A 15,923-nucleotide genomic window follows, 5' to 3' on the forward strand; every position below is an offset into this window, starting at 1 on the left:
TGGGGTATTGAGAAAAGCATCATGGATGAGTGGAGGCGAGTAAATTTGGTCCAAAAGCCTAGATCTCTCACTTAGTAACTCATTGTCAACAGCCTTCAAGTTTCAGCGCTTCTACTTACTGTGCAGTGGTGAAGTCAGACTCTGGAGTCTCTTGCTTCTTTCCTAGCTTGGGGTGGTATGAAATTACTCCAGCTTTTCTAATTAGCCAAACAACTCAGTCTGGGTAAGAGATGTTTCTCTGCATCCCTTAGAAGGCAATTGCAGATTCCATTTTTTACAACAAGAACCGTCAAAACTAATTTTTAGAAGTCATCACAGCTTAGAAGTTCACTCGCAGCATTAGGATACAGGAAAATATTTTCATTATTGGAAGAGTTCTAAACTCATTTGCACTTTGTACTTCCACATTTTGCATTTGGTACTTGATGGTGTCTCCTTAGTTTTGCCTTTGTGTGACACATGTAATTCTTTTAGATATTGATGAGTGTGTTGAAGAGCCAGAAATCTGTGCCTTGGGCACGTGCAGTAACACAGAAGGCAGCTTCAAATGTCTGTGTCCAGATGGGTTCTCCTTGTCCTCCACTGGAAGAAGGTGCCAAGGTAAGTGCCTTTGAAGGCTTTAGACTTTCATTACTCTGTGTTTATTTGTTGTGGTTTTATGTTTGAAACATGGCAAAGCTTTGATTCTTTTTGAAAGAGAAGAGGGAGAGTTTTCATTCACCCAGAGGTCTAATGATTACCATATGTCAGAAAGTTCATTTTTACTTTTAAGGTTAAAAACTCATCCATCAAGTTATGGTTGCTTGTACAACAACTATCCTGGCACTTAAACCTCTCTCTGCCCCTAAGAACAGTGATGCAAACAGGTCAGTCTGAGGGGGATCAGCCCTGAGCCACTGAATATGGCAAAGCCTGGGGGAAGTTCAGCTACAGATTCTCTGCCTCTGAAGAGGTAACCTGTATAAATATGAGCCAAAACCTAGACTTTCAGACAGAAGAATGCAGATTAACCAGGATGCCCCTAGGTTAATGTGCCCTTCCCTTACATCACAAGTTTTCTAAGAAAGCAGAAAAATACATTTAAACTGACCAGAATTCTTGCTGGGCCATCGTCTGTTTTCAGGAATAATACTTGTGAACTTTCACAAAAAAAAAAAAATCAGAAGGGAGCCTGAATTTAAGCATAACACAGTGTATTATGTCCCAGAAAACTGTTTATAGATTTACTAAACAATGCAGTTGTGTGTGTCTATCTGTTTATACAAACTATTTTAATGAATTCAGAACCAAAAAACCCCCACACATACACACAATTCCCCGCCCCACCCCCCAGTGTTGTTTTATTGTTCAGTTTTCTTTTTCTTGGTCATTTTGTTTTGTTTTCTTTTGCTTTGCTTCCATATTACCAAATAAGGCAATGGATATCATTTGCGATTCCAAAAATTGGGTCTGGGGTCTCAGCCCTGCCATTTTTAGCCTAGGACAAGGCATTTAATTTTTGGAAGTCAATTTCTACATTTTACAGAAGAATCACCTGCCCAAGAAATCACTGAGTATGTAACAAAGCTTTGTTAGTTTCTCAGTCCTTCATAGACTCTTGTTATAGTTATTCTATTGATTCACTCTTTACGTTTCTCCTGGTCGTTTTGTTACCCAATTTTTAGAAATGTGAAGCAGGAGAGTTGAGAATCCTCTGGTTGGTTTGCTCTTGTAGATAGCTGTCAGAGGCCCATGTGAATTTCAGGGTTGTGGGTGGGGTAGTGCTTGATTCAAGCAGATATTCTGTCTGTATGGTTCAGACCAGCCAGAGAAATTCTAACTCCTACTCCCTTGTTTTTGTGTGCCTTTGGCTTAGCCTGAGTTTGGAAGGAGAGCAGTGAGAAACCAGGTGTGAATCTGCCGATGTGGCAGGCCAGAGGAAACTCATAGGCTATTAATTCAATTTGCACTGGCCTGTCAGAGAGCAAGCTAACGCTGCAGGAAGAGTCAGCCCAGCTGTGAGCAGTCCTGCCACATGCTCAGCTCCAAGAGGCAGAGCCAGAATTGAGGAATGCAAGCAGGGAAAGTGACTTGTGTAGTTCTGATGAAATTTAAAAGGTCATTAAGGCCTCTTTGCAGATGGACCGGTAAACAGGCACCCTAGCGAGCCCTAGTTAAAGGATGTGGGCGAGCCCAGCTCTCTTTCCTAATGCAGGGTACCTTTGATTAATAAACCAATTCTAGAGAATCACCACAAGCAAATGTAAATCTCCCACAGAGCACAGATTTTGCTGGAGCCAGGGGATTAAGAACTGGGTTTTTCTTATAGGATGACAAATTAGGAGTCAGACTTCTCTTGCCCAGGAAATGAGAAAATTCCACAGAACCACAGGTAGTGTTTTTGAAGGAACAAATAGGATAGGACTCAGGTGAACAGATCCTGGCACCTGAAGGCCATACATGTAAATAAGCCACTCCTATTTACAAAGTTCAGTGAAGGGAATTCATCATTTAGGCTCACTCTGAACTTCATGTGTTTGAGCCTCTGTGTAATGCCTAGATTTTTTTCCAGGGGTGGGGGTGGAGTGGTGTTGGGGAGGCAGGGCTGGGGGGTGGAGTACTATCTGTGATAAAAGGATAACAGAATGAGAATTTTAACAAATATTTATTAGAACCTGCATGTATCCAGGTTTAAAAGAAACATTACAAGCTGGAAGACATAGGAGAGAATTAAGTTTTAATACATTTGTGGAGACATTTTTGTGTGTGTAGTCATGCGCCATATAACAACATTTTAGTCAACAGTGGACCAGATATACGACAGTGGCCCCATAAGATTAGTACCATGTAGCTTAGGTGTATAGTAGGCTATACCATCTAGGTCTGTGAAAACGCACTGTGATGTTCGCACAACAATGAAATCACCTAACGGTGCATTTCTCAGAACATATCCATTGTTAAGTGATGCATGACTGTAGTAAATAAATTATATCTTAAGACAGTTGTAGGCATAAATAATAAAAACAAGATCAATAAATGCAAAACATTGTATATGACAGTGAACTTGAAATAAATTAAATTAAAGGTGCCCTTCAAGAAACTATCATTTGTTACATCTTGAAGCTCCTCAGCAAAGCAGACATTTGGATGGCAGACATGCTTCAGGACAAAGACTGACGTTTATTGCTCTTGGCCTTCAGAGGAGTGGTTCATTGAAGGTGCCTGCTAGGTCCTAGCTATAGCAGTTGTGGAGGTAGAGTAGAAACCAGAGATAATTTATCCAGAACAGTTGGTAGCCATAAAAAGTTGAACAAGTTCATTGGGGAGGCCAACTTAATTTGACTTTCCATAGCCTAGTAAATATGATTGATAGACAGATATTTTTTACTTTAATTCATGAAAATTTTTCTGCTGTGGTCTTTGGCAACTCAGCTATTCTTTCATTGTCTCCTTTGTCATGAAATAAAAGCTGGTGAAATTGTCTTAACAGAAATGCATAGGTGGCTATAGTATGCTACTGGGATTGGAAAACAGAAGAAAGCAGACCTGGTCAGACATAAAGAAAGGGGAATTGTGCAAAATGGATATGAAAGCATTTCCTTAAAACCTACAGCTTTTAGCCTCTGTGTAACTCAAGAGGCGTTTGCAAGGTTTTGGAAGTCAAGTTTGAGAAAAAACACACTCCAGGCTTTTGGATGAGCTCACTTTTTAGTGTTACCCAATTTGCTCTATAAGAAATGGAAAAGTCACTTTCCAAAATTATGTCAAGCAATGTTGGAGAATTTTGTAGGAACTAGATCCCATCTTCCATGTTGGAGTCACCAAGAAATAATTGATATTAAAGAAATTTAGTCTTTAAAAGAAAGATTATTCTCCCTCTCGTCCACCTATCTCCCTGCCCTCCTCTTTACCTTCACTGTCCTGTTGAGGTAAACAAGCTTGTGTGTGTGTATGTGTATGTGTCTGCGTGTGTGTGTGTAAAATCTGCAGAAAGCCCTACATGCTTTTTGTAGAGAGCAACTCCATAAGTAGCTGCTTCAGTGAACGACTATTGTATTGTATTTTTGCCATTCCATAAAATTGCCGCATCTTTATTTGTTCTGTGCCTGGAATCTGAGGTTTTATTTTGGTTCCAGGGCTTAGGGGACACAGAATAAACAGCATAGTGTGATATCACAGTAAGTACTAGAACTGGGAGGTCTACCCTAACCCAGTGTGCTTGCTCAATGTTATCCAAACACATGCAAGTAGAGCTATCAATGAAGGGATCTTGTGAATGATTCCATCTCTGAATGTCCCCATCCTGAAGTCACTGATGATGTCAGTTTTGATATGTAACAATGTTAGTTTTTACTGTTCACATCAGGTTATTTTGGAAAATTGGCTAAAATGAGAAATAATAAGGTGAAAAACCACATACGTTTGTTCATCAGATCTCATTACAAAAATTGCCTACGATTTTAAAGATCTCAGCTCTGTTACTATTAGAATCACTTAAGGAGTATTAATATAGCATTGAGAAGAGAACACATTTAATAGGATGGAATGCTTCTTATTCACTATTATACAGTGACAATTTAGTAGGGAAGCCACTAAAGGGTCTTTTGAATTTGTGCTGCAGATTTGCGAACGAGCTACTGCTATGCGAAGTTTGAAGGAGGAAAGTGTTCGTCACCCAAATCCAAAAATCACTCCAAACAGGAATGCTGCTGTGCCTTGAAGGGAGAAGGTTGGGGCGATCCCTGTGAGCTGTGCCCCACTGAACCAGACGGTATGTCTGCCATCTGCATTTTTCTTTGGGCCATTCAAGGTACAGACTGCCCATGAAATAAGTACGATTATAGGCCTTCAAGAAAATAAGACAACTTAATTTAATTGTGAGTCTAACTAAAATGTTCATTAAAATCATTTCATCTTGGGAGCTAGGTAGTTATTTTCTTCTGAACTAAGTCAGAGCTGCCCAAGTAGTAGTTGCACCAGCTCTGGGAGCCTTGTTGACTTTCTCTGGTTTCTGGGCTTGTCTTGTTCATTGTTTCTGGATACGTGCAGCATGTGGCAATTTGACCACTACACAATGTTTGGGGAGGAGCCTGTAGCCAGTTGCCGAAGGTCTATCTATTAACGAGTGTGCATCTCCACCACAGAGGCCTTCCGCCAGATCTGTCCCTATGGAAGCGGGATCATTGTGGCAATTGATGATTCAGCAGTTGGTGAGTCGCTTGTGCTGGATTCTCAGCTTTTCTTAATATTCTCAAACAGCCTCTTTCTTGCCCTTTTCCAGTTGTTCTTATTTCTCCACATCTATCTTGAAAGATTAAGCTCTACTTTTTTCTTTTCATTTAGAGACCAATTGTATTATTGTATTGTAGTGTTAGATATTTCATTGGTTAGGCACTGAAATGATCACAATTTACCTTTGTGTTTAAAAAAAGTACCTTGTTATTCGCTGTTTTTTCCTTCTTTGCTTAAGATATGGATGAATGCGGAGAACCTGATGTCTGTAAACATGGGCAGTGCATCAATACAGATGGCTCCTATCGCTGCGAGTGTCCCTTTGGTTATATTCTAGAAGGGAACGAATGTGTGGGTGAGTAATAAATCAGTTTCTTCCACTGGGATTTTATGAATTAGAAATTAAGCTGCACAACCATCAACAAAACGAAAAAACAACCTAACAATTGGGAGAAGATATTTGCAAACCACATATCAGATAAGGGGTTAATATTCCAAAATATACAAAGAACTCATACAGCTCAAAACAAAAAAACCAACAATCCAATTAGAAAATGGGCAAAAGATCTGAACAGAGATTTCTCCAAAGAAGATATACAGATGGCCAACAGGCATATGAAAAGATGCTCAACATCATTAGCTATCAGGGAAATGCAAATCAAAACTACAATGAGTTATTACCTTACTTCGGTCAGAATGGCTATAATTAACAAGACAGGAAACAACAAATGTTGGAGAGGTTGTGGAGAGGAGGGAACCCTTGTTCGCTGCTGGTGGGAGTGCAAACTGGTGCAGCCACTATGGAAAGCAGTATGGAGTATCCTCAGAAAATTAAGGATAGATCTGCCATATGATCCAGCTATCCCACTGCTGGGTATTTATCCAAAGAACTTGAAAACACAAAGGCATAAAGCTATGTTCGTTGCAGCATTATACACAATAGCCAAGACATGGAAGCAGCCTAGGTACCCATCAAGGGACAAATGGATAAAGAAGATGTGGTATTTATACACAATGGACTACTACTCAGCCATAAGAAATGATGAAATCCAGCCATTTGTGACAACATGGATGGCCCTTGAGGGTATTATGCTGAGTGAAATAAGTCAGAGGGAGAAAGTCAGGTACCATATGATCTCAAACATAAGTAGAAGATAAAAACAACGACAAAAACCACATAGCATTGGAGATTGGATTGGTGGTTACCATAGGGGAAGTGGGGGGTAAGGGAAAAAGGGGTGATTAGGCTCACATGTGAGGGGATGTCTAATTAGTTTTCAGGTGGTGAGCATGATGTAATGTACACAGAATTCGAAATATGATGTACATCTGAAAATAAAAAAAAGAAAAAAGAAATTTAAAAACAGAAAGAAATTAAGCTACACAGTATTCACACTAAGTTGTTTAAGTACCAAGATGGGACAGAAATAAGTTTTGTCCACTCATTCATATATCATTCATTTAGCAATACTAGCTGAGTCCCCACCATGTACCAGGCACTGTGCCAAGCTCTGTGGCTACAGCAGTGAACCAAGCCTTCCTTTCACAGACCTTACAGTCCAACAGGGAAGACAGACACGTTTGAAGAGCTACTGGAAAGGACAACATTATAATGAAAGTCTTTGTGAAGTTAAAAAAAAAAATTTTAATGGTCATGATCTTATTCTCTCAATATGTAAAATACAAAATTTATTCCAGATTATATTACATTTAGTAATATGAAATGCTATGTACCCAGTGTAGCTCCTCTTATTGTAACCTTCTTATTACAATTTCAAAGAAAGGCTCCTATGGCTGACATTTGACCTCTCAATCCACACTAACTTCAAATTGAATCCAAGTATTATGTCAGTTTATCAGGAAATTCAAAGCAATTCAGTGTATCCTGGACTAATAATGGCATAAATGCTGAAAGTTTGTGCACATTAGAAAGTATTCTTTTCAATACAAGGAATGAGGGCATGAGGAGTTCCTCTGCAGCAATGGCTGCGGGAGCTCAAGCAAGCTCTGTAGCTTTTCTAGGCTTTAGAATATAGTAGTATGCAGACGGACTAAATTGTTTCTCATTACCTTGGAGCTCTAAAAACTAATGATATTGTGATTTTTAACTTGAAGGAGATATAGTATTCTTGAGAGTGAAATGCAATTTCATAGCAGAACAAAAGCCAAGTTGTCAATGTTTTTTCTTTGGAATCTTCAGTTAGTGCTATTTTGTATGAGAGAAAGGAGCCTCCTCAGCCAGGGCCTCTCTGCCACACCCTCTTGCCTGCACTTTCCGACTTCAGAACCCAACAGAAGACATAAACCTTGATGATAGTCCGTTACTCTTCTGTGCCCTAGATAGTTAAAATAACAAGGTTATTTCTCAAAAATTTCCTTTCCCAAAGGAAGATATTCTCCCCAAGAGATGTGTCAGAATCAGAACAGTCAGTATTGTAGGTGGGTGGGTTAGGAGGCATAGATAGTTTTAGACCTCCTTGTTAAGACTTATTCTCTCTCTATGGTTGTTTACAGAGATCATACCCTAAACATATTTCTTTCTAACCTGTCTTCTGCCTAACATAAACCATCTGTTTTCAACGGAATCAACAAAATCTACTTGAATCTTGATTTTATCCAGTGTATTAATTTTGCTTAACCTCTGCTCTCTTATTTTGCGTAAGTTTAGTCTTCTATTTTATATCTGGCAAAAATCCATCATGTTTAAGGCTTCTTGAAGAGTGATGTAATGTAAGGCCAAACTAGAGATGTAGTTCTAGTTTTAAATAAGCACAAACTTTTGACTTGTGCAAGAAGCCTTGTTTTAACCCTTCAAGCGTCTACTCCTGGGAGAAGATTCACTTCTTCATCATGCAGGAGACTGGAGGAACTCATGGAGAAGAGCGCTATAAGGCCTACCAGCCCAGGTCCTGTCACTGCCACTGCCACTTAGCAAGTCACATTTCACAGCTATAAACCTGTGGTGATAAGACACGTGCACTCCTTTCTTGCAAGGACAGAATGAGAATGAAACAAGACGTTACAAGTCAAAGGACTCTGACAGAAAAAAGGTATTAGCTGAGTCCAAGCCATTTTCTCTCAATTCCTCATGTTTTGAATATTTTCCTGGTCACTTGCAGATATTGATGAATGTTCTGTGGGCAATCCTTGCGGCAATGGAACCTGCAAGAATGTGATTGGAGGTTTTGAATGCACCTGTGAGGAGGGATTTGAGCCTGGTCCAATGATGACTTGTGAAGGTAAGCCTCTTAACCACAAAATTGTTGGTTACGTGTTCTGATCATGGGGACCACAGTTGGTTGCTTACAATTCTTGGTATTAAATACCACTCAGAGAGTATAGAATAAAGACCATCTGGGCCTGATGGGCCCTTCCATCATCTCTTCTCTGTGTGGCCTCCTCTCTGCAGGGAGTATCTGAAAAAGATGTAGGTGGCTCCTAGCACAAGTTAGACTGCTTATCACGCAGAATTCTTGTTGATGTCTCCCTCCTACTAGTATTTGGGTACAACACCTGTCTTGTTTTCTACCTTTTTCTTACTTTCCATTTTCCCCTTCTTTTTTCTTTTTTTTTTTTTCATCTTCCATGCTCCCTTTCTTTTTCTTCTCTTCTTTTTCCTTTTTCTTTTCTATTATTGAAACATCTGTACTCTGAGATAACCACCGACATCCTATAGCTGTCACAGCAAAAGAGCTTGCCTGTACTCTATAAGCATCTGTCAGTATGCCTGGAAAGATGCATGGAAAGAGGGAAAGGGGAAAGAGTGCCTAGAACAGTGGTGCTCAAAAGGTGGTCCCTGGACCAGCCCCATCAGCATCACCTGGGAACTTATAAGAAATGCAGATTTTCAGGCTTCATCCCAGACCTCCTGAATCAGCAACTCTAAGAGAGGGGCACAGCAGCCCCCCAGGTGATTCTGATGCATTTCTCAGTTGAGAACAACTGGTCCAAGAAAAGGATGAAGGGGAGGTGAAGGTAGAGAGTAAAGTTGATATTAAAGTATGACCCATGGTCAGAGTTGTTGGTGAATCTTTAAAGACTGTGACTAAATCATGATCTGGGTTCTTACTGATGTTCTCAGTCAGCATCATTGGCCTTAGGGAGAAACATGATCATGAAGATGGTCTGTTTTAAGCCTGCTTTTCCAAAACATATTCTGATAGTTCCAAACTATGAAATCTACAGAAATCACGTTTATCCACTAATAGTAAAGTCATTCCCATCTATTTAAGGCTATAATGTGGGCATGAGTGTGAACTAAGTATCTCTGATAGTGTAAAATAATTCAGAACACTATTTGCTTGGGGATAAGAATCACTGGTATTTCACAGGAGCCTCTTTTATATGGGGAAAGGGAGGTGGTTAAGGATGCTGGAGGGGTCTGCTTCTGTTTTGACAACAATTGCCTTGTTTTGGCTGAATAGGGTAAAACTAATCACCACCCTATGTGGCTTTAGGGAGTGGCAAGTGGTCAACTTGAGGCTTCAAAGTCAGAATTTCAGAAAAGCTCCCTATAAATAGGGTGACCTATAATTTTTCATCCACCTAAATCACCATTAATAATTATACAAGGACCAGAAGCATAAACTGGGACTGTGCTGAGAGAACCAGGATGTATGGTCACCCTGCTTATACCAATTATAAAATAATCAACTCATCTTATAATTTCCTGAAAATCAGAGACTGCTTGGTCCATCCATGTTTATGACAATGAAGCATGTCAGCTTTTGGTAAAATTTTCAGATTCCTTTTTTTGGCTATTGTCCCTGATCCACTATTTTCTTCCTACCTTCTGCTGCAGATATAAACGAATGTGCCCAGAATCCTCTGCTCTGTGCTTTCCGATGTGTAAACACCTATGGGTCATATGAATGCAAATGTCCCACTGGATATGTTCTGAGAGAAGACAGGAGGATGTGCAAAGGTGAGACATCCATGTTCAAGGTCATCTAAGCCAGGGAGCTCTAACACTATCTGTTATGGGAGATGTCCCTCCAAAGTTTCCAATACTAGAGGATGGCTGGGGATCAGGCACACTGCTACAGTCCCTGGATGATATAAGGATTGTCATTTTTACCTTTCCTCCTAAACTGTAGTTTCAAACATCATCAAGCTGAGTTGAGGGCTGCACTGCAGATCCTTTTTAATTCACTATACATCGCATGCCAGCCATTCTGCAAATGTGAAAATAGAAAGAAAAAAGGACATTTCTCCACATTCAAGAAGTTCAGTATGGTGAGGTTGAGACAGAGATCCTCAATTCATCAAAAAGAATTAGAAATCATGCTTCGTGTTTTCAAAGAGGGTACCAGTTAGTTAGGGAGTGATTTCTTCATCAACTTCAAAGGTACTTAGAAGACTCCCTCTCATTCTTAAGAGGCCAGCGCCCGACAATGCAAAAGGAAATAGGTTACTTAATACCATTTTATGTTTAAAAGGCAGGAAATCAGTGCAGCTTCTTTTATAAATTTGTGGTAATACATTCTTTCTAGATGAGGATGAGTGTGAAGAGGGGAAGCATGATTGTGCTGAAAAACAAATGGAGTGCAAGAACCTCATCGGCACGTACATATGTATCTGCGGACCTGGGTATCAGCGGAGACCTGACGGAGAAGGCTGTGTCGGTAAGAGAAGCCCTGTCCAGGGAGCTCTGACTAAGTCAGAAGTAACAAAGGCCACCAAGGACTTGGGCTCTGAGTCCTTGTGGGCACTGTGTTCTCAGCTAGAGCCATTTTGCACCTCTTACCTCATGTTACGACATTCTGTGACGGTCCACTGCCTCTTGATTATCTATGAATTCCATGAGCACAGTCATTCTCTCCCTCTGAGCTGGCCTTCACCTACGTTCTTGGCCCATTTTGCTGCCAGGATTGGAATACCAGGTGTTTCCTCTATTCCCTTCCTTTACTTTTTATCATTCTTTGTTGTTTTGGGATCAGTTCTCTCCAGCACATTGGAATGCCTCCCTGTTGACCCAACTTTGCATCCTGACATGGAGTACTGATGCCAGGTCCCTCTGAACCAGGAATATCACTCAATCAGTGGGATCTACCTCCAGAAACCGGTCTTGTCTAGAGAGGGGCCCAGGCTCTGGTATTTTAAGGCTCCCCAGGTGATTCTAATTTGGATCCAGCTTTGAAAACCACAGCTTTAGACCAGAGGTTGGCAAACCACAGCGCAAAGGCCAAATCCAGCTTGCCAGCCCACCACCTGTTTTTGTAAATCGAGTTGAACTAGAACATAGCTATAACCATTCGCTCACATGTTGTCCATGTCTGCTTTCATGCCACTATTGCAGAGCAGAATAGAATATTTGCAATAGAGACTATATGGCCTACAAAACCTAAAATATTTACCAAATGTTATATAGTGATACTATAATATTACTGTTATTTATAGGAAAGTTTCCTGACCTCAGCTTTAGACAGTAAATACAAGAGAAAATTAGAAAATTCCAACATGCATTCTTTTCTTTCTTAATAATCAGTGACATTAGAAAACATATATTTTGTGTTGTCAGTCAAGAAATTTAAGAGCCTCATTATCCCCTTACTCTGTAAGATACAGAATTAAACAGTAAGTGAAGACCAGACTTCAAAAGCACAGAAAAAGTAGGTGGATTAATGATCACACACTGGATCTTCTGGGATCAGGGATTCTTGGCCTCAGCTGCACATTGGAATCATTTGGAAAGCTCCAGTTTCACCCCAGATATTCTGATTTAATTGGTCTGGAGTGGCCTGGGCACTGGGATTTTAATCTGTTTTAATGCTTCTCTAGAAGTCACCTTCCACCTCCTCTTCCTCTGATAAGATCTCTGCCTCTGGCTCAGAACAATTCTCATCGGGAAGCACCGAGGCAAATTGTTGATGACCTTTCTAAATAATCCTCCGATCATTCTAAGAAACTGCAGCTATTTTAAAGCTTTTTTTTTTGACTTGGGAGACTGAATTATGATTTATTATATCTTAATAAGATTGTTGAAATATTACGATAAATGTATTCTATATTGAATCTGAAGATTAGTCTAGACAAACTCCCTCAGGTCAAAACTGACCATCACAGACATTGTTCTGATGAAATAGTGTAATAATTCTTTCACATGTTGATCTTAAATATTTTTCCTTCACTTGAAGTAATTCTTTGGGAATTCTCTTTATGTACAGGTATGGAAAGTTTTAAATTTTATTAACTGAAAAATGTAAGTGTACATAAAAGGCTATCATCTATGTTTGAGTATATAAAAATGCTATTGATTATGTTTTTAAAAGGGTGGAGGTACACACACACACACGTGTGTGTATGAATTTGCTTGTATATGCATCATCCACCTCCGGGATGTTTCCTGAGGAACGAATGGCAGTAGGACTGGTTGCCTCCCTGGGAGGCAGTTTGATGGCTAGTGAACAGGGGAGGAAGGGAGACTTTTCCTGAATACTCTTTTGTACCTTTTGAATTTGGAACCATGTGAATAGATTACCTATTCACAAGCTACATTTTTAAAAAAAGGGAAAGAATCCATCCTTGTACAAAGCGGTCAGATGCCTCCTCTTGTTTTCCGTCCTTCAATGAAACCACACAGATGAGAATGAATGTCAGACCAAGCCGGGGATCTGTGAGAATGGGCGCTGCCTCAACACCCGGGGAAGCTATACCTGCGAGTGCAATGACGGCTTCACAGCCAGCCCCGCCCAGGACGAGTGCCTGGGTGAGTATGGACAGCAGGACACTCTCGTAACCCCAGCCTCCTCTCTGAGATGCTTGAGACCCAGATCTCTGATTTGAAATAATAGGAATTGTCAAAATGTGAGGAAGTGTTAAAAATGGTCATGTTTTGGAGGTGACTCAATGACTGATTGTCCGTTGGGCTTAGCACCACCCTGCAGCTAAATTCTTCCTTTGAGAATTATATCACTGAATCACTTGTTTGGAATTTCTTCCTCAGCTGCCTTTTTAAGCCCTTGGTGCTCAGGATCAGTTTCCATGTGTTTCTCTGCCCCCCTTTCTCTCTCTATAGCACACCTATTCCCCCTTATTTCTGGGAGTTATAACCTTGTCTAGGCCAATGCCTTTCAGACTACTTACTGACTTTCTTGTCTTATTTGTTTCCCTCAGATGTCATCCTTTCTCTCTTACTGCTGTTTCCAGCTTTCCCTTCTTGCTCCTTCTCACCCAGGGTAAAGTGTTACATCCCTTTTGAGTTTTATATCTGACCAAATTCTTAATCCCTTGCTATGCTCGTAAAATTCCCTAAAATCTTCTTTTTAATATAATGTCCCTTCCAGACAATCGGGAAGGGTACTGCTTCACAGAGGTGCTCCAAAACATGTGTCAGATCGGCTCGAGCAACAGGAACCCAGTCACCAAGTCTGAATGCTGCTGTGACGGAGGGAGAGGCTGGGGTCCCCACTGTGAGATCTGCCCTTTTCAGGGTACTGTGGCTTTCAAAAAACTCTGCCCCCATGGCCGAGGATTTATGACCAACGGAGCAGGTACTTCATTTTGTTCTGCTTTAGGACCAATGGAGCAGGTACTTCATTTGGTCCAAAAATACTTGCACAGGGAATTTGTTCGTCTGTGTGTTTGTATTGTGAAAAAGAAATGAGAAGATGGAATCTACTATATGGGCCTAGGCTGAGTGGCATAATTGAGGTCAACAAAAATTCTTCATTGTGATGTTTTAGACATTCAAGGCCGTGGTGCCAAAGTGTTCTTGGTCCACCTGATTAAATTGTGTGCTTGCGTCCCTGTCTTTGCATTACAAGGAGTCCTCAACTTTTTAAACAGAAGTCCACAGTTTTTGGTTACTCAGAATATAATTTTTAGATAAATTTTGAAATAAATGATCATTAAATTCCTAGTCTACCAATATGTATTTTAACTCTTAAATTGACTGAAATATACTACCTGAAAGGAGTATAAACAATCTGATATTCAGTAACACATAATTGCCTCTGGAAAAGTGCAGGATGCTTTAACTTGAGAGGGATGAGGAGGCTGTCAAGGTGTCTGAGGCAGCTCTGAAGAAGCCTTCCAGCCCTATCAACAGGAACTGAAATTGTTTTGAGTTTCATAAAAGAGAAAGGAGAGAGACTTTCTGAGTTCCTTGGGAAGGAATTGAAAGTGAGAGGAGAAGAAAGAGATTAAGTAGGATTTGTGTTCATGTTAAAAAGATGTGGCTAAAGGTGGACTAACAGAATTGGATGTGGTAAAAGACAGAACTAGATGGATTACATGGAGTGACCAAAAGCAATTCATGGTTCTTTGGAGGATGTGAAAATGATATTGGGGAACAGACTAATTTCTTGAGACCAATGAGAGAATGTTAAATTGCATGTCAGAGTAAACTTGGAGAAATCAGGAAAAATAACAGTTCTTGGTATAAAATGGTTATTTGGCAATCAAAGGCTAAGAACTCACTTGGTATTGGCACCCCACCAAGCATTAAGGAGATAGAAAGGTCAAGATGGGGAGGACAGTGGCTTTAATGCTTCATAGTGCATATTGACCAAATCCTTCTCCTCTGTGTTGGAACCTTAAGTAAGAGTCTCTCTTCCTTAGCAGGCTGAAAAGATCCAGCCTGGTGATCCACCCCAGAGCCCTGGTGCCTCCCTCACCTAAGGAGGGAGGTTTGATCCCATTTCTCCAATATTATGCAATTTGCTATTTTTCAGGATTAACTTTAACCACAACAAAAAAAGTAGAAAAAAACTTTCCTTCTTATTTTGGGCATGCAATATTAGGACAAAAATGGGATTTCCTTGTCAAAAGGATCCACTGCTGTGATTCATTTATGAGATGTCAGCAGGAGGCAGGCTTGATGGCACGAGATGAAGCAAGGAGCTAAATATGAGGAAAAAAACAGTATCAACAGAAGACAAATTATTTTTAAAGATTTCCCCTAGCCTGGTTAGTTTACCACTAAAGTCTGATAGAGTTATTCATTTGCCTTTCAACATAGTTACCATTACATATAAAATATATGCCATCATCCCCTTGGTTTAATTTCTTAGGTCCATAATATAGTAACACAGTTTATTAGTATTTATTCTGAAGTGACCACTACATATGAATGTTGTCCATTTTATAATGTCTTTCTTATTTTAATTTCTATTTATTACATTATAGATATTGATGAATGCAAGGTTATTCATGATGTTTGCCGACACGGAGAATGTGTCAATGACAGGGGATCCTATCATTGCATTTGTAAAACTGGCTACACTCCAGATATAACTGGGACTTCCTGTGTCGGTGAGTACTCTATTTCTGATGGTTTACTCCCAAGTGGAAATTGTAGATTATGGCAAAAAACTAAAATTCTTAAACTAAAAATCTAAAAAGCCTATGTTATTTCACAAGAAAACAAAAGACAAAGATCAAAGACTACATACAGTTTACATTTTCTTTCCTCAAAACTAAAATTCTTTGTTAGACCCTGTGGGTATTGAGCATTTAGGCCTCTTTTTAGATGGGCAATCACACTGTATCTCTTTGATCGTAGATCTGAACGAGTGCAACCAGGCTCCCAAACCCTGCAATTTTATCTGCAAAAACACTGAAGGGAGTTACCAGTGTTCTTGCCCGAAAGGCTACATTCTGCAGGAGGATGGAAGGAGCTGTAAAGGTAAAGTAGGATTTGCCATCGCCCACTTGCCTGCCCGTGGCCACGTGGTTGCATTCCTTGTGCCTTTGGGAAATTCATAGGCAAG

General features: G+C 40.1%; 1 protein-coding gene across 1 annotated transcript in view; it reads left to right on the forward strand.

Annotated features, from left to right (window-relative positions):
* Positions 1-15,923, forward strand: part of FBN1 (fibrillin 1) — a 227,714-nt gene that overhangs the window by 196,866 nt on the left and 14,925 nt on the right. The window contains exons 50-60 of the mRNA XM_008534321.2: positions 475-600; positions 4,601-4,750; positions 5,124-5,189; positions 5,450-5,566; positions 8,331-8,450; positions 10,013-10,135; positions 10,704-10,835; positions 12,794-12,919; positions 13,497-13,703; positions 15,340-15,465; positions 15,716-15,838. Coding sequence (XP_008532543.1) covers positions 475-600; positions 4,601-4,750; positions 5,124-5,189; positions 5,450-5,566; positions 8,331-8,450; positions 10,013-10,135; positions 10,704-10,835; positions 12,794-12,919; positions 13,497-13,703; positions 15,340-15,465; positions 15,716-15,838 — 1,416 coding nt within the window. The remainder of the gene's footprint in view (positions 1-474; positions 601-4,600; positions 4,751-5,123; positions 5,190-5,449; positions 5,567-8,330; positions 8,451-10,012; positions 10,136-10,703; positions 10,836-12,793; positions 12,920-13,496; positions 13,704-15,339; positions 15,466-15,715; positions 15,839-15,923) is intronic.

This window comes from Equus przewalskii, chromosome 1 (genome assembly GCF_037783145.1).
Source record: "Equus przewalskii isolate Varuska chromosome 1, EquPr2, whole genome shotgun sequence".
Lineage (NCBI taxonomy): Eukaryota > Metazoa > Chordata > Mammalia > Perissodactyla > Equidae > Equus > Equus przewalskii.